At 49.3% G+C, this 19,291-nt stretch overlaps 1 protein-coding gene across 2 annotated transcripts in view; it reads right to left on the reverse strand.

Moving 5' to 3' along the window:
- Window positions 1-5,485: 5,485 nt before the first annotated feature.
- The window catches only part of Zcchc24 (zinc finger CCHC-type containing 24), a 52,370-nt gene continuing 38,564 nt past the window's right edge, over window positions 5,486-19,291 (reverse strand). Inside the window, exons 3-4 of one of the 2 annotated variants that reach the window (XM_038348878.1) lie at window positions 13,661-13,825; window positions 5,486-9,200 (exon numbers count right to left, since the gene is read on the reverse strand). In XM_038348878.1, the coding sequence (XP_038204806.1) occupies window positions 9,087-9,200; window positions 13,661-13,825 (279 nt within the window). In that variant the 3' untranslated portion in view covers window positions 5,486-9,086. The other variant, XM_038348879.1, reaches the window with a different exon arrangement.

Genomic DNA, 19,291 nt, shown 5'->3' on the forward strand with positions numbered 1-19,291 from the left:
GGTCACATATGGCTGTGACCATGTTAACAACCATTCAGTGTGTGAAGTGAATGGAATGTGAATTGTTTCTTACTCAGTCTTCTTAGAAAGATGTCTTAGCAGTGTCTTCTAATTCTCTTGGTATGCAAGTTGCTTCCTCTGGGATCCTTCTGTCCTTTTGAAAGATGCTAACATTTGACCTACATATGAGTTCTGTGGAGGGTCTTCAGTGTCCTCTTTCAAAGTGTATTTCATGGTATCTTTAAAAACAATTTATGTGATGGCGCGTCAGGGCTATGTGTATGAAGAAGCCAGAAGAGAGTGTTGGGTCCCCTGGAACAAGAGTTATAAAAAGTTGTAAGCTGCCTGATGGGTGCTGGGAACTGAACCTGGGTCCTCTAGAAGAGCAACAAGGGCTCTTAACCACCGAGCCACCTCTCCAGACCCAGTTACGATATTTTTACACAAAGCAGTGGTGTCTCCTCAGACACAAGTGGGTAAGAGGCAGACAGGCATTTAAAAGTTCAAACTGTTGGTTTTCTTTCAATCCCATTCTTTATGCTCTCTCGCATGGAAATCTTGATGGGACCGTGAATTCAAAAGACCTTGAGGGTTCAGCAGCCCACACAATTAAGGTTTTGTTTCATGTTTAGTGAAATCAGCCCAGTGTGTGCAAAGGAGTCTTTTCCCATTAGAAAAGACTTTGGGTCCTCAGTCTGTAACTTATGCTGAGAACTGTTTTGTATTCTCTTGATAATCAATCAAGCATCCTCAAAAGAATTCACCCATCACAGTCCTTGTGGTCATCCTTACTGTCATATGGTCAAGCGCCATAGACAGCTGGCCTTTCAATATACATTCTTGTTGCTTAATCATAGGTGATACCATGATTAATTGTGATGTCACTGCCTGCCGTGGATTTCTAGCATGCCATTTCCCGCTGGCAGGTAGTCCAGCTGTCCCTTCAAAGGCATAGCCACACTCCCTGATCCAGTCTTTGTGGGGCTTTCCTGGTGTTGAGCCTACAAGTTGGGACCCAATCACGAGATGTAAACAGCACAGTTATATGGATAAGGAAGTCAGTATCTAAGGGAAAAGAGAACACTGAAGATCCTCTCCCCTGGGACCTTCTGCTGATGGATAAAGGAACACCGCCAGCACTTGGATAAGTGAAGTCAGGCTCTGTACTGAGAACAGGTGATGATGATAATGAAGTAACAAAAGAGCCAGTCAAGGTCAACCTGGTAGCACACATGCGCACACACAAGCTTCTGTAAGCCAGAGAAGGAAATCTCCTTTTGTCTTTCACAGATTCAGCATTGCTGCCAGCAGGAAATTGTACCTCTCAGATTCAGCCACCAGAGGACAGCAAAGGACCAGCTAATTTGTACAAATGAAAAACATCCCCCCCCCTCCACACACACACACACACACCCTCAATCCCCAAAGCAGAAGAAAAAATTCTTTATCTTCTTTTTTTTGTTTGTTTGTTTGTTTTGTTTTTTTGAGACAAGGTTTCTCTGTAGCTTTGGTGCCTGTCCTGGAACTAGCTCTTGTAGACCAGGCTGGCCTCGAACTCACAGAGATCCACCTGCCTCTGCCTCCTGAGTGCTAGGATTAAAGGTGTGCGCCACCACCGCCCAGCGAGAAGGAATTCTTGACTTGCATGTGAGTGGTGGGAGGACGAAGAGCACAGTTGAATGTCTTCCATGACATGCTGGGCAAGGTTTTTTTTGTTTTGTTTTTTGTTTTTTGGGTTTTTTTTTTTTTTTGCCAAAACTCAACAGGGAAACAGGCAGCAGAATGGAACTAGCAGGGTGTGTGCCTGGCGAAGGGAGAGTAACAGTCTGTGGGCCAAGGAGAGCTGATAGGTCCAAGGCTCTGTCTTCCCTGAGCAATACAGGAAGTCAGCCTGCCAGTGGACAGGGTATGTGAGGGATCAACGGGGTCAGGACAGAGTGTGGGGGCTGGGGAACAGACAGTCAAATCCAGGGCCGTGTCAGAAGGAGGCTGCAGGAAGCAGAGCTGCTGTTCCCTGGAAGGAGAGGTAGAGAAACAAATCTGAGAGGTTTTTCAAGTCTCTCTGCCTCTCTGAACCTTGGCTTTCCCTTACTCTTCAACTTACTCTTACCCCCGCCTCACAGTTTACTACCAGGAGCAAAAGTGATGATGTGTACAAATTGGGTAGCCCAGGATCTGGCCCAGCCCGCCAGCTGCCCCTCTGCCACCTTGCACCCATTCTTCCTGGCTCGACTTGAAGTTTACCTCTGACCCAGGTGTGGGAAGAGCGATGGAGAGACAGCACAACCAACCTGTTACCAGACCTGCTCGGAGCCACTGCCATCTGTTTGCCAGTCTCCTTCCTACGTTCCCTACCTCCACACTCTAGATTGTTTGAAAGCAAGCCCAGGCATTGTCTCATGTCAGCCACGACACTGCAGTATCCAGTAAATGTGACCCCAATGACATCACAGCTCCCAAAACAGAATTCCTTCAGCTGTGGGTGAGACTTCTCACTATGCTGGGCTCAGGGCCCAGGCCTGGCTTTTGTCCCTATCTCCTATCTTCCACTCCTGATGAGGCAGTTATGGCCTGTGGGAACAGTGGTAGCTGCTTCCACAGGAAGTTCATTTCCCTTATGTTCTGAAGCTTCCTCACTTTTGAGAAAACATTGGTTAAGAGGGGAATGAGAGGGCTTTCCTGAGCATACAGGCTGGTAGTCACCACCTTCAGGAGAGGCTTGCCATCAGGGAAACAACCCCCACCTCCTAAGGGCTCTCTGCTGCAGATAGCTAGCTGGCCTGCTGTGTGTTTGTGTGTGCTTGCTCATACAAGTGGGGGAGGGGTGGGACTGAGAGCAGGGCAGGGGAACCAAGACCTCTAACATCTCCCCAGGGACTCTGGCATCAGGATAGATGAGGGAGGAAGTTTTAAGGGAATCTGAGCCCAGGACAGGCTGTTCCTAGTTGTGGCCAGAGCTCTGAGGGAAGAGCTGACTCCCCAGAGGCAAGCCCACTCCACTCCTCCCTCTCAGCCTCTTCTCTCCCTGCCAGGGAGACAGGCTTAGGCACCCTGGCCAGCTGGTAGCTGTTTGGTTGTTCAGTCCTTGTACTTCCAAGGCATAGGGAACTGGGGTCAGGACACCAAGACACAGTGGGGCCTGCTTGCTAATCTTACAGAAGATCCAATTCAATTCTAGGGTACTTAGCCTGGTTCAAAAGAAGCTGTTAATAATTTGAGACCCCGCCGTAGTTGTAGGCATCAGGACTCTCCAGTCTCAGTTTCTCCACCTACCCCATTGGCATAGTTCACTCTTCTTTGCCCCCCCCCCAAGACTATTTGAAAGGTATATGAGACTAGAAAGCCCAGGTAGCTGTCAGAGCCTGGGAAGAAGGGGGCAATTAGCCCAGTGGGTGACTTCAGGAAAGACTTTCCTTTCTGGGCACCCTAGCTTATTCCTAGAGCTGGGCTGGTTTCTCACATCCTTCCAAGATCCCTTCTTTGGTGACTACTGCTCTCCTGGGCCCCTTAGTGGCTGCTGCCTCTGGATATGAGCATTAAGTCCAACCGGAAATCCTTCCTGTCCAGGGGAATTATTGATTTCCACAGTTTCGGGAAGTGTCGAAATCCATCCTGTGTTTGCTTTGGGTTTGTTTTCTTTCCATGGAGCCCAAAGTGCATACATGATGCATGTGCACACACGCGCGCGCGCACACACACACATACACACACACATACACACACACACTGGGCGGGGGGAGTGATAGGAGGCTAAGCCAGAAAACTGAAAGCCAGCCTGGAAGCTTCAGGCTGGGCTGTTAGTAAGCAGATAGAACAGGGATCCTGGGTTCAAGGCTCACTTCCCTTCCCATTCACTCATGTAATGTTGCTGGCTAAGCCGCAGACAGTGGAACCGAGAGGTCACTTCCCCTGGGCCTGCCTTATCTGTATAGTATACTGAGGGAGTGGGGCCTCAGAGGGATGGATGATGGGGGAGGCAGGGCTAGAAGGACAGGGTGCTCTTTGCTTGGCATCCTTCTAGTCGGCATGTGACTAGCTGCGGGATTGTACACACAGAGTCATTCTAGCCAGGTGGTGGTGGCACATGCCTTTAGTCCCAGCACTTGGGAGGCAGCCAGGCAGGTTTTTGTGAGTTCAAGGCCAGCCTGGTCTACAACACTAGCTCCAGGACAGCTAGGGCTACACATAGAAGCCCTGTCTTGAAAACAAAAAACAAAAAACAAAAAACAAAAAAAAAAAACAAAAAACAAAAAAACAAAAAACAAACAAAAAAACAAAACAACATTCATTCTGTCCTTTGTCCACGCTGTGGTGCCGGGTCCCCTTCACTCACCTGCTTGGCTGGACTGATACCGACTGTTTCCACGCAGACCCCAGCCTGCCTGCCATTTACACACCTAAGGATAAGCAGGAATTCTCTGTATGTTACTCTGAAGGAAAAGACTTGGTGACTTCCAGGGTTCACCCTACAGCACAAATCAGACAAGGCTCTTGCTGCTGGAGTTAGTTTTCTATGTTGTTGCTGGTCCCCTCCCCTCCCCTTTAGTTTTCTCAGCCCCATCTGGAGGCCAGGGTCTGGAGGCCAGGGTCTGGAGGCAGGAGCTTGCCCATACACATGCACGTTGACTTTATTTAAATTTAGTAACCTGGAAACTTAAAACTCAAAACTAGGATTTCCAGTTTTATTCCCCCATCCCCTGCCCACCAGGAAGAGTAGTCTTAGATAGTAAGCTGGCTGCAGACAGGAACTGGAGGCCCCTCTTCATCAGCCCCTCACTGACAGTACTACTAGTGCCCCCAGGACCATAAGGGGATTCCTCAAACCAGGTGCTGTTCAGGGTACACTGTGCACCCAGGGGTCTTTAAGAACCCAAGGACACATTCGGACCAGTGTCTTAGCATTGCTGTCTCTGTAGGTGACTGGTGAAAAGCAAGACTGAAGGGAAGTACCAGTACTTGGCCAAGAGGCTTTATGGACAAGCAGCCTCTCAGGGTGGTGCTTTATCCTTACAGATGCCAACCTATGACAGCCCTATCCAGTCCTGGCCTTGATCAAAAGAACTCCCTACTCCCTCTTCCCTTGCTTGCATGTGATAGCCAGTGTCTTAGACCCCAATCCTGGGCTCACATTCAAACATGTGCAGCCACATCAGAGCCCAGGGCTGAACTCTCTGAGACCAAGTTACTCCTATATATGGTTACCCAGGAGTGGGAGTCCATCTGAGTTAATGTGTGACTTAATCTACTGACAATCTCACCCAGTTGGGGCCCCGCTTGGGGAGAGCCCTCACTTTAGAAAGAGCGTTCTCTTGAGGGCAAAGGGACTGGGAGGAGGCAGGTCAATGGTGGAGGCAGGGCAAGGACAATATGACCAGACTTGGGGGAACTAAATGTCGCCCAAGTTCTTCCCACCCCTGCCTTGTCCCACATCTGTGAAAACGTCCAGCCTCCCCCATGCTCCTTGTAAACAAACTCACAAGCCTCCTTCTTTTCAAAGTTCTTTTAATACAGCACAGAAAGGCTATATTTTCATAGGCAAGCCGTATATAGAGTCTTCAGGAATAAGGCACACAACGGAATGCCACCCCGAGGCCGGCCCTTCAGGGAAGTCAGGAGCCTTCTCCATGCACCCTCCAGGCAGGGCTCACGGGTTCTGTTTGTCTTCTTAGCTGAATGTACACACATGAACAGATACAAACATGAACAGGGTCACCTATGGGGGTGCAGGGGTTGGTACAGAGAAGTTGGCCGTGAGAGCAAACGATGATCCTCGTTGCCACCTCCCAGAAGCTGCAACACCCCCTACATCACTGTTAGTTGTTGCACTGGCTACAATGTAGTGAGGTTGGATTAGACTTGTCTAGAGTAGATTCAAGTCCATTAGATGCTAAAAGGCAGGTATAAGGGCTCAGGTGAACAGATCCAAGTTCAAAGAGTATGGGGCTGGGAGTCAGGGCTCAGGCAGGCGAGGAGGAAGCCTGCTTCCTGTTTTCTTGTACCTGGTTGGGTCTTGCTGGCAAGGCCAATGGGTTAGCAGACCAAAGGACTCTTTCATCCAGTGTGTCCTTTTCCCTTGCCCATTTCCTGCCCTCCTCTAAAAAATTAATAAAACCATAATAACAAGATAATAACACAAAGGTGCAGGAGAAAAGATTACAATACCATCTGCCAACCTCATAGGAAGAGGCGCAAAGGATCTCTGTTCCCTTTTTACCATGTTGTCCATTGGTAACTCTCCTTAAAAAAGCAATATTTTCAAAATACACAAAGGTATAAATACTGGACAAGAGCATATTAATAAGTCTAAACACTTGAATAATATACTGGCTGCTTAATACTGATATTTTCATCCAAGGAAAACAAAATAGAAAAAAAAACATAGCTTAAAGGATTACAAAGTTTTTTTCCTCGTTAGAATTATGTACCAACTTCATATAATAATTCTATGTAGATAATATTTCCTTCTTAATGTAGTTCAGTTGCCTACTTTTTACAGACCAAAGCATAGAAAAAAATAACAAGAAAAAGGAAAAGTTCTCACTATATATTCTCTTACAGATCAGCCAGACTTGCAAAACTCCATCTAGAAATCTGCTCAATATGGATTGTCCTCTCAAAAGCACTGGCATTTTTTAAAAATGCCTCTTCTTGTTTTCAATTTCAACAATATCAAACAATCCCATTTTTCTTTTCTCTAAAAAAAAACCCCTCAAATATATACAAACAAAAGTTACTATGAAGAATTTTGGGGGGGAGGCTACTAAGTTCAGTGTCCCAAGAAAAACTGGTAACCGTGCAGGAATTTTTAACATCTATGAATTTTTTTCCCAAAATACACACATAGCATTTTTTTTAAAAAAAGAATTCTGTGTCAAGTATAACTCAAAATAAATACAAATTCACAAGTAGAGCTCTTGAATACTTCATATGGGGTAAACTCCATTCTCTCGCAACTAGATCGCTAGATCTACTGACTGCAAGCGATTGTCCCTTTTGAATGTAGTAAAACCACACACTTTCTTGTCTCCTGGGCTCCCAGGCCCTCTGAGCATTAAGTCTCCCAGCACCCAGCTTAGATAGTGGTATCTTTTGCTTGCCTCAAAAAAATCACAAGTTCAGCCAAATTATTGCAAGGCAAGACTAGAGAGGAGCTGCCTGAGTCAAGAGGGCCTGGCTGTGCACAGACTCAGTACAGTGACCAGAATGGTCACCTGTCCCACCTTCTGCCTACCCTGACTTCCTCTGTTGCTGGGCTCTTTGAATCTTTGCCCCAGCTCACCCATGCCCAAGTTCTCCTTATTTGGGACACAAGCACAATGCCCACTGCTGTAAACATTCTCTTTAGGGGCCCAGTGGGATGACTGACAGAAACAGCCCTTTCCTAAGCAACAGGAAGCTTGGCATGGGGCGGCCCTAGTGTGGCAGCAAGGCTGGAGAGTCTTTGGTGCTGGGTGCTCACAGTCTGCAGTCCAGCATGCCACTCCTAGGCAGCAGGGTGGCAGCTAGTGCCCTGGACTGCCACAGATATACCTGTGTTAAGTGTTCAGAGGGTATGTTCTCCCCAAATCTATCCTGCAGCTATTTGGCTGCAGACGCACCTGCCCATCTCTTCCACTCACTCCCTGGACCCTAGGTCAACACTTCACTGTGACTCCTCATCATACAAAGCATCTTCATTTGAAAACAAAGGGCAACTGGGCACCATGTGTAAACACTGAATTTCAGGCCTATTTTGTGGTCTGACTTTTTTTCTTCTTCTCCATAATGGCCTAGTGTTGGGGCAAAGTCAAGCTACTCAGTCCTGGCAGCTGGTGAAGAGGAGAAAGACAAGAGAAATGTGGCTTGTCACAGGAAGAGGGGGCACCGCGGACCCTGGCCAGGACAGTGGTCCTCCCGGGCCATGTGATATGCCAGGAGATTTCTCTGCCTTCCTGGAAAAGTAGGGAATCACTATCCCCAGTTTCCAAAGGAGAGGTTCTGTGGCTCATTTTAGACTTGCCCAGTGTGAGGGGCTGAGGAGACCTGGGAAGGGGATCATCTTCCATCTTCTCAGGGGATTGGAACATCAGACAAGGATGGCTGTAGGAGAGGACCCAGCATCGCTCAGCCTAAGTGGTTACCAGGAGCAGAGGTTTAGAAGGCAGTACACCTGGTTGTCTAGGGGCATCCCATCCCCCCAGTGCTGCTCTGTATTCCAGAGGCAATCAGCTTTCTTCTAGAACACCAAAGTTCACTGGGGCCTCTGGTGGCACTTTCTCACTTAACTAGTAGGGAAACTTGAGGCTGGAGATGAGATGCCCTTGTCCCAGGTGGCATAGAGTAGCTCCAGAATGCCAAGACCTGCATCCTCCATGCTGAAGCAGGCTTGCAGCTTTTGTGGGGTACATTCCTGACATGGATGGAAGGCTAATGATGCGAAGAGAGCAGCCGATAGAACCCAAGCCTATTGGACAGTCTGGGGCAGGTCATGGGAGGTGATGCCTGATGTCCCTAGGATGTTTAACGTCCCCCTGCCCGCCAGTTCCATTGGCAGGGGGAGGCTGTATTTAGCTACCATGCAGTGACGTCAGGGGTGGTCAGATTTTGGACTCATTGTGGGTCCAACAGACAACCACTCCTCAGCAGCTGCTAGAACAAGTAACTGCCCTCTGCGACTACAGATTAGGAATGAAACAGGAACTCCCCAGAGTGGCTTTTCATAGGAGGCAAGCTGCAAGGTTCTGGGTGGGATAGGACCTGGCTGGTCTTGGAGGGAGACTTCCCACAGGCCTCAGGATTCACAGTTCACTAGTGTACTTGTGGCAGATACAAAGCCACTCAGTCCCAAAGACACTCGGGAAGAGAGCCTGTGAGAATACCAAGACTTCTGCTGGCCTCTGTCCCTCTACAGAGTCCAGGCCTATGCTGAAGAGTCCCTGAACCTCCTGTCTCTGCACCCTGTCGAGAGCAAGTCAGCCACACAGTTAGCACATGAGACGAGGACACGAGCCTCCTCTGCGTAAGCCCACAGGCCTGTGAGGGACATTCAGCCCCTTGGGCAGCACAGAGAGGGGGTAGCTGAGGGGTTGCTGCAGCGGCAGCCAAGGTCACTGCACACGACGACAGTAGTAGCCCAGGACCTTGCACTTTTCACAGAGGTGCTGCGGGTGCTCCTTGCTCTGGTCAGACACATCCAGGCCATCCGGCTTCTCCAGGGGTCTCTGCAAAGAGAAGAAGGAACAGGCCAAGGGGAGGAGGGAGAAGACCCGCAGTTACGGAGGAAGCTCAGCCAACGCTTTGGTACCCCACCTTCTGCCCATTTGCAGACACGTGTCCAGGAGGCTGAGGTAAAATTTCTGGGCTGACTAGAGTCAAGGCCAGGGTCTTAGACCCGGAACCATGGGCAGATAAGTTGCTTGATTCGCAGTCCTCTCTTGGCAACTGTCCCCTGAATGAAGTTCAGAGAGCTCCCGAATCTAGCCCAAAAATCAACGCAGGACTGGGATGCAAAGACATCTGCTGGATGAAGAAACTGAGTCTCAGGCGAAGGAAACCCCACCTCACATCTGTCCCCTTGTCACTCCAGTGACCTTGGGTCTCAAAAGATTATCCTGGACATAGGTACAACACTTCAGCCCAAGGGGCAACAGCTCTTAGTTCCATAAAGCCAGTCTGGGGTCTGGGGCCAACCCAAGCCTAGCTCCTGTCCCATTTATTGAGTGACTATTAAACAGAGCCTTTTTTGTTCTCTCTCTCTCTCTCTCTCTCTCTCTCTCTCTCTCTCTCTCTCTCTCTCTCTCCCCTCTCTCTCTCTCCCCCTCCCCTCTTTCTCTCTCTCTCTCTCTCCTTTTCTTTTCTATTTTCTTTTGAGACAGAGTTTCTCTGTGAAACAGTCCTAGCTGTCCTGGAACTCATCCTGTAGAGCAGGCTGGCTGTGAACTCACAGAGATCCACCTGCCTCTGCCTCCTGAGTGCTGGGATTAAAGGCGTGCCCAGCTGCCTCATTGTTCTCTAATGGGGAAACTGAGAGAAAGGAGGCAACTTGCCAGGCCTGTTGCGCCACTTGTGCAGCTCCTTCCATCTGTAAAGCAGGCTGTTACACTACTTATTTGCAAAGTTTAGAAGGACCCCGAGAGAGGCTAACTGTTGGTAACCTGGGCTGCTTTAGGCACACACAAGTACCTTTCTCAAAATTACATGTATTTACTTGTGTATGTGTTAAGTGTGTGTGTGTGTTCACACGTGTGCATGTGTGCCATAGCCTGAGTGTAGAGGACAGAGGACAACTTGTAGAAGTCAGTCCTCTTCTTCCACCAGGTGGCTCCTAGGGACTAAACTCAGGTCATCACACTTGGTGGCAAGACCCTTCCCCCCGAGGCATCTCACCAGCCCTTAAGTTTTTTGGACTTTAGACAGTTTGGGGTTTCCCTGCCTGCTCTCCCTCCTTACCCTACCCACAACAGTCAGCAAAGACCTGTAAACATTACAGAGATCATGAGGAGCAGCTCCGAAGTGGACAGCATTTCAGTTGGCAACAACGACTCTGTTCTTCCACCCCCAGAATGACACCTGTCTGCAGAAGGACTCTCTGCACGGACTTGGGGGTTCAGAGGAAGCTGGTCAGGGCAAGCTGGGAGCCAGCTGGCAAAAAGAGGGGAGCAGACACTGTAGACAGACATGGGGTAATGAGGCAAAGACCCTTGAATCCCAGTGGCATGCCCAGCTGGGTAGACTGTCCTCAGCAATAGCAGGCTGTTTTTCCGTATGGTCCGGGACTTGACCCAAGCTGACACTCGAGGCAGTTGGGCAAATGGAGTGGACGGTTCTGAAAGCTGAGGGTTTAGGCTGTAGGTGGGCAGGATTCTACTTTTTAGCTGCCCCGGAAGTGGGTGTTTATATAAACTCAGCCTTTTAAAGCTTTAGCTACAAAGGAAAGAACTGGAAGGAAGAGAGCCAGGCCTTGGAACTAAGGGCCTTCCAGAGCACTGGCCTTACCTATTCTATCCCAGCAGGGGAAAGGAGAAAGAGTTTGACTTTCCTGCAGACCAGGTCCCAGACAGGAGGAGCTCTGCCTCCAAACACTGGCTCTGTGGCCTTGGCCTGGCCACCTGACTATCCTCAGACCCCATCTCATTCCCTCCTGTAAAGGGGGTGCCTTTTTTAGGGCGTTGTTCTCAGCAAACCTAGCGAAAGCAAAGACTAGCTACAAGAATGGTCCTTCAAGGTGCTGGTTTATTTTGTTTATTTTTAATATTAATGGAAGGGGGGCAGTGACATAGGGTAAATCAGAGTAGGAGGTGGGCGATCCCCCGGACTTTCCAGATGTCCCAGAGAATAGGAGCCAGCACTAACCTTTCTCTTTATGCGTTTGCATGGCCCCCCACCCCCAGGGTCAGGAAACTGAGTCTCTGCTGGCTGAGCATAGCCCCAGGTCATTGTATGCTCTGAATGAAGGACTCCATCTTGAGCTGTACTCTGGATCTTTATGCATTCATCTTGGAGGTCCCAGGCACCCAAGGCCCCCAGTGCTCTTTGTCTCCCAAAGAATGGCCTGGCTATGGGAACCCTGACCTACCTAAGACCAAACCCAAGCTGATGTTTAGCCATTTTCCACTGCTGCCCACACTCCACTACCCACAGCCTCCATGAAGAGTCTTCTAGTAGGGGATAGAGGGACAAGAGTGAGCCAGCCTCTAATGCCTTAACTCCTGCTGGTTTGGGCTTTGTGTGGTCAGGCCGCGTAACTCAGGCTGCCTCAAGGGCATAACTTCCATGAGAGTGGTGGCTTATCACAGATGAGGAAACCGTAAGCTCTTTAAAAGTCTTGTCCAGAGGCCTCCAGAGAGGAAATGGTGAATGTCAAGCCCCACACTGTTGGGAATGCTGCCTGTTCCCATCCTGGGACTAGCCCTAGATCTCATGTACTTTTCTAGCCTGCTCCAGATCCCTGTCTGTCTCCAAAGTAGCATCTTCCTGTGAGGCTGCTTCCACCCCCATGGTCCTCGCCCCTGAGAACTCACTAGTGCCTGCCCTGCTCTGCCCACCCCGCTGGGCACTGTTTTCCTGAGTGTCATCCCAGGGGCTGACAGAGGTCCAGCGCTTCCAGGGATGAGGGCAGAGTCAATGAGGAGAGCTGAGAGGCTTGAAGGGTATTCTGGGAAACTGCTCCTCTGCAGTGTGTCCTCGGCTCATGGTACCACAAGTCAAACTGTTTTGAACAGGACTTCTGCCATACCTTGACTGAGAGCTGCCACCCCACCTTGCCTTTCTGCAGCCTCCGCTAGAGGTTAGTGACAGGTGCTGTCTTTGTTTAGGTGTGTGTGTGTGTGTGTGTGAGAGAGAGAGAGAGAGAGAGAGAGAGAGAGAGAGAGAGAGAGAGAGAGAGAGAGAGAGAGTCTTAAAGGATTCTATAACCACAGAGTTCCACAAAGACTTCCTAATATCTGTGTGAACCGTCAGCAAATCATTTAATCTCTGCTTGACTCTCCTCCATACAATGTATCTGACAGAGTGTGTCTGATGGGGCTGCAGTGGAAAGCGGTTAGAACGGCACCTGGCTCATGGGAACCACAACTGATGCTGTACAGGATCAGTGATATTTTGAAGGGGCAGGATCATCGGTTGAATCCTAGGGAAATGCTCTTGCCTGACCCTTCTGGCCAGCCCTAGCTCTGGGTTCCTTTGAACTGCTCTTCTCCTTGGCCTTGGTGTTCAGCCTTCAGCTGCAGACTGCCAGTAGGGAGCTTGGGGGAGCTGTCAGGATGACTCCCCTCTGTGGAAGGAAACACCCAGCAGCTGGGACTGATCTGGGAGGCCCCCGCCCCCAGCAGGGAGGCAAAGCCCATTAGCATTTTCTTCTCTTCTGGGGGAGCTGGGTTGTCTCGGGGAGACACAGTCCGAGCCTAACAGGAAACAGATGTAGTGGGGGCAGGGACTCTCAGAGGAATGAGGTGGCCCAGGTCAGCCCTGGGGGAGGGGCAAGAGCCCTTCTCCATCCCCTGGCTCCGCTGCCTCCTGCAGTACAACAAGGAGGCAGTATTCCCAAAGCTCAAGCCACAGAATCATGAGAGCCCAAAAGCCCAGAACTTCATCTGGAGTGGGGGGTAAATGGTACAAATCCTTTGTGCGTCAGGCTCCCCAATGCACACAGTAGGTGCTCAACAAACTCTGGCTGGATGATGGTGATTGGGAAAAATGGAGTCTCAAGATCTTGAAAGATTCTTCTAGACTGGGTCCCTCTATGTAGAGCCAGACTAACAGGTCAGCAGGCTATGCCCAGGTTATGCTGGTAGGATGTGGGGCGGAGGAAGCAGAGAAAGCCATCAATGACCAAGGGATAGCCTGGCAAGACGACGGGACCAGTAGCCGGCCCTGCCAGACTCTAGGGCACACAGGAACACTGCAGGGCGTCCGGTTCCCCTGGTTCTTGAGAGTGTGAGTTGACCCTCTCTGCCTGGGTCACAGGACTTTACGTGAGTTCCTCAGATCTGCAGCCCAGATCCTCGGATCTCCAACACTGGACACCTTGTAGAAATTGGGCTGTCCTACTCCCTGTCCGAGTCAGCCTACCCTTTCTGCCTACCCCACCCAGAGAATGCCCTGGCAGCGTTCCCCCAAGCCCCACGGACTGCAGGTTGCCCACTCCTAGCTCCGCCCTCGCCCAGAGGCCCTGCATACCCACCTGCTTGTGCGGGTACACGTTAATGTGGCACTTGATGCACTCCTGCCCCATGTTGGCCCAGGAGTTCCCGCTCATCCATTTTCTCTTGCACTTGGGACACTTGTACTCGCCAAAGCAGCGCTTCTTGCCTTGGTATGGTGTCAGCCCCTCGCCTTTGGGACGTGCCTGGAGGACAGGAAGTAAATACAATAAATGGGGCCCCGGCCTTCAGCTTTCATAGTCTGCATCCTGTCCCATATGCTAGCCCTTCTGTAACCAATCTAGAAAGTAAGATGGTCGCCTCCAGACCACACCTGCAAATCCTAGGGGTCGGAGCTCCCCATTTATGCCAGGACAGAGACAGTGAGGTGCAGGCTTCTAAGGAGTTACGTTTTCATCTCAGATGTTGCAGGGGCGGCAGGATGGGCACATGTGCTTTGTCCCACCAGGGATGTGACAACAAAGGACAGAAACTAGTGCCTCCCCTGCCTCCTGTGCCAACTGTGCGCTCCCCTACATGGAGCCAATCCTTTTCTTGGCTGGCTTTGAACTCAAATCTCCTGTCTCAGCTTCCAGTGTTTGTGAAAGATGGAAAAACACCCTCTTGTTCAGTCTCTGGGGCATCAGGATATTTGTCTAGGCCCCTGTCATTCACCAGACAGACACAGATGACACGCACGACTCATCACTTGGTTTTTTGTTTTTGTTTGTTTGTTTGTTTGTTTTGAAATATAAGGTCTCATGTATCACAGTCTGGCTTTAACTTATAACATAGACAAAGATGATCTTGAACTTCTAATCCTCCAGCCCTGCTTCCCAGGGCTGTAGCACCATACCTGCTCTATGGTATGCTGGGAATCAAATCCAGGGCCGTGTGCATGTTGGGCAAGCACTATACCAACTGACATACATCTCTAACCCAATTAATCCTGGTGTTTCCTTCATGTCTGTCCCAGTAGTGACTGTCTTCTGCTTCACAGCCGCATGGCAGCAGAATTCATGAGAGCTCATCGTGTGCTTCCATGAGCGCTTGGTACTCGTGTCAACTTATAGGGTAAATTTCCAGAAACGAGACTTCCGGGGCACAGGGTATGTGCACTATTTTTAGTGGTAGTACCTATTGCTGCTGCCTCTGCTCGCACCAGGCTTCGCCAGCATCGCAGCCCAGATCCCCAGGAGCGGGGGTTCTAGCTATTGCTCCTGCCACATGTTTGCTTCCCCAGCTGCGGTCGTCTGTGCTCAACCCATCTGAAAGGATTCGACAGTCTCAGAAATAAGCACCATGTGAGCTTTAAACTGCACACAGTTCTGAGGAACAAGATGAGCGCACTCTCCATGTGACTGGGACAGCAATGTCCCACCGGCCCGTCTCTCCATGCTATCTATGCTACCTTCCCATTAGCTATTCAGTAGCTGGCTGTTCCCAGATGAACTGCAGGATCTACAGTGCTTGTGTTCAAGTGGCCCTCACTGTGCACAGTATCACTAATCTAACAGGTACAAAGGCTTCACAGAGAAGGCTTGACACACATCTTTCATAATGAGCAAGACACATTTTTGCATGTATTTAAGAATGGTTTGTTTCATGGACTGATTCTCTGTGTGGGGGGGTTAACTTTAAAAGTGTGTGTGTGTATGTTTGTGTATGTATATGTGTGTTTGTGTGTATGTATGTGTGTATGTATGCGTGTCTAGGTATGTATGTTTGTGTGTGTATGTATGTGTGTGTGTATATGTTTGTGTGTGTGTATGTTTCCGTGTGTGTGTGTATGTTTGTGTGTGTGTGCGTGCGTGCGCACGTGGGTGCCTGCACAGTCAGAAGAGGGCATCAGATCCCCTGGAGCTGGAGTTACAGGAAAGCTGTCCTCTGGTGCTCTGAAACAGCAGCGGATGCTCTACCACTGCCCATCTTTTCAACCCTAACCTCTTTCTTGTTGATTTGCAGCAAGAAAATTGATTTGTGTTTTATATATGAAAGAAGCTAGAGCTCTCCTGCACAGCTTGATAACTGTATTGAAATACGATCCAAATAACGCACATCTCACTCATTGAAAACGGTCAGTTCAACGGTTCTTAGTATATTCAGAGCTACACAGTCATGGGCATAACCTAACGTTAGGACATATTTGCCACCCTCCCAAAGCCACTCTGTACTCACTAATACTCCCTGTGCTACTCGCTGGTTCCTATGATTTCCCCAGCTTATATTCTTCCTTTTGTTTCTTCTTGCTGAAGCATGTGTCTGCATTTTACCCTCTCTTGCTGCCAAATAATATCCATTGTATGCCAATGGCATAGGGCGCACTGGGCTGCTTTTCAGTTGGGGTTGTCATGAGTAAAGCTGCTGTGAGCCTACATGCACTTACAAAGGACGGTTTTTTTTTGTTTGTTTTTGTTTTTTGTTTGGTTGTTTGGTTGGTTTGTTTTTTGAGACAGGGTTTCTCTGTGTAGCTTTGGAGTCTGTCCTGGAACAAACTCCTGTAGACTTGGCTGGCCTCGTACTCACAGAGATCTGCCTGCCTCTGTCTCTCGAATGCTGGGATTAAAGGCATGTACTACCACGGCCAGCTCAAAGAATGAGTTTTAAAAGTTACCACAGGATTTTAAACTGAGAGACTGCCCATAGCTATAGATCCACATTAGCCATGGAATCTCTCTAGCTGAGGCTGAGGAATGGCTGACCATTAAAGTCAGCATTCACTCTCTTCTTGCCACAGCTCTCTCCACATAACTTTCTTATGGGCCTTGGGTTTGAGAGCAGCTTGAACCAGGCTCTATATGTCATCATTAAGTGTGGTACCCTGCCTGGCAGTGACAAGATTGTCTGGCAATGTTCTAGAGAGAGAATCCAGAGTCCCATCTTAGATTCAGCAAATCAGGACCTATGTTGGCGTGTGTTGGGGGTGAGGTGTGCAGACATATCTGTGCACATGCGTGTGGAGGCTAGAGGTCAAACAAAAAGGTCTTCTTCCATTGCACTTCACCCTTCCTTTCTTTCTTTCTTTCTTTCTTTCTTTCTTTCTTTCTTTCTTTCTTTCTTTCTTTCCTTCCTTCCTTCAAAGACAGTTCCTCACTAACCTGGAGCTGACTGGGTTGGCATGGCTGGTTATCCAGCAAGCTCCAGAAGTCCTTCTGTCTCCATCTTCCCAGAGCTGGGTTACTGACAGGTGTCACCACACGCAGCTCTTTCTGTGGGTACTGGGTCCTCTTGCTTATATGGCAAGCACTTTACCCACTGAGCCATCTCCCCATCCAAGAACCTGCATTGTGATAAGAACCCCTGAAAATTCCTCCTCCATCAGGTTCAGGAAGCTTGGGTCATAGTAACCCTGACTGCCCTCCAACTTAGAAAACAGAGTATAGAGGTCAGGTGCAGACTCTGATTCAAATCCTAGTTCTGTGATCTTGGACAAGGTTAGAGGAAGTAACTCTATCCGAGAGTGTTTGGATCCAGTGAGAAGGCTCAGTGGATAAAGGCACTCACTGCCAACTCTGATGACCTAAGTTCAATCCTTGAGACCCCCATGGTGGAGAGAACCAACTCCCATAAGTTGTCCTTTGACCCCCATATCCATGCCACGGCACACACAAATGCACACAGATATAAATAATTAGTATCTGCAATAAAAACTTTTAAAAGAATATTCTGAACATTAGGTTAGATGATACAGGTAAACCCTATGAACAGGAGGATTATTGGCACTACTATTATTTACTAATCCAAAGTTGTATCAGTATATACAGATAATAGTGTATCAGATAATAATTCACATTAATTATGTACATTTATTGCTGCTGTTTTCCAGATATCCATATCACTAGGTGATGTTTGACTAGAGTTCCAGGCAAAACTTGAATCAAAACTTGGAAAGCAAGCCCATCACAGTCCTGACTTTTGGGTCCCCTGCTTGATGTCACTGGACTTGCTAGGAATGGCGATGTCTCAGGAGCAGGTTTAATATGAGGGCTGGGGAGGCCTGAGAGAGGGCAGCGCTGTGAGAGATGCACCCCACGCAGTCATGACCTGCTCCACTTACTTGGGACAAGAGAGTGCCTCTGAGGCTGAGCTCTTTGAGTATCCAGTCTGCAGCTTTTCTGAGCCCTTTGAAGTCAGTCTCTCCACTGCCATCCAGCACCCAGTGCCCTGGCTCTGAGCAGCCTGTGTCCATAGCCTCCTTGGTTCTGTCATCCCGAAATAAGATGTCATATGCATGTACTCTCCTGCCTCCATTTCCAAAGGTGTATGCATATGTTGAAGCGGGGTGATGGGGCTGGGAAGAAGGCTCCATAGGTAAAATGCTACTGTATCACCATGTAGACCCAAGTCTGACTCTGAGAACCCATGTAAATTCGCTCAGGGTGATAATATATGCTTGTAATCCCAGGTATGGTGAGATAACTAGAAGCTCTGGTTCTTCTGCCTACTTGGTGAAGTTCCGGTCCAATTAAAGATCTGTTTCAAGAGACAGGTGGATGGCACCTGGGTGGTCTTTTGACTTTCACATACATATGCATACCACACACGCATGCACACAGTCACACATATGAGTGCAAGCGCACACACATACACACAAATAGGTGGGTGTCTTGTCACAGAGATTTTGCCTAGCTGATGGGCAGATTTAGGGCCTGTCCCCAGCAGGCTGGCTCTGGAATCTGGTTCTGCAGACCTATTCTTGCTCAGAGCCTTCAAAACCCGGGCCTTGCCAATTGTATCTTCAGCAAAGGACAGCATGGGGGGGAGGGGGAATCATTCATCCTGGAACATTTGGAGCAAAATATGGGTCCTGGTCAGAATTAAAAATCAACTGTGAATTGATGTCCCGGAGTGTCTGGCTCAGAATTCCGGGTGATGGGAGTCCACACGTGTAATGTGGTATCGATTGTAACTGAAGGGAAAAACAAGCAGTTGGACGAGAAGGGAACGAGGAGCAGGGCCACAGCTCAGAATTAGAACGTGGCCCTTTTGGAGTTGTCTGCCAGATACCCAGGGTTGGGGTGCCTGGCCTCCTATAGGCCCAGATGCCCCAGCTTGCCAATGCCACGCTGACAGGCCAGACTGACTCTCAGCTCCTTGACAGACACCTCATCCCACAGGACAAGCTCAGATCCTGGACTCCAAGGTCAGGTTCCTAAGTCATAACCTCTCTGCCTGTTGCTACCTGGGACCCTCAACAAGTATCTCTGCTCGTTTACACATCTGGACACCAGATGCTGATCAAAGGCCTGAGCTGCACACCTGATACCCTCGCAGGTGCTTTAGCTCAGTCCAGGCACACACTCACTCTCCCTTGCAGAGAGCAACCAGGGTACTTCAGATGACGCAGAGGGAGGGGCTGAGGCCCAGGCAAAATCGGAAAGAGACTATTTTAGAAACGAGAGGGCAGTGTGGCAGTGGCATCGTTTGCCGTCTTAAGGTGCGTGCATCAGAGGACTAGGGAACCTACGGAGAAAGGGTGTTAGGTGTCTTCACTCAATGGATTATTCTCCCAGCCGGACCCTCAACAAGTCCAAAGAAGGCTGTAGAAGCTTGGATGTGTGCCGGCAGAAGACAAGGAAGGCGGGAAGAGACCAGGTGCTTACGGGACACTTCCTGTGTCCTGAGCTTTGTGCTCAGTGTTCAGGACATGGCAGGTCGCCTTTCCACTCACT

This window comes from Arvicola amphibius, chromosome 12 (genome assembly GCF_903992535.2).
Source record: "Arvicola amphibius chromosome 12, mArvAmp1.2, whole genome shotgun sequence".
In the NCBI taxonomy this organism is placed as follows: Eukaryota; Metazoa; Chordata; class Mammalia; order Rodentia; family Cricetidae; genus Arvicola; species Arvicola amphibius.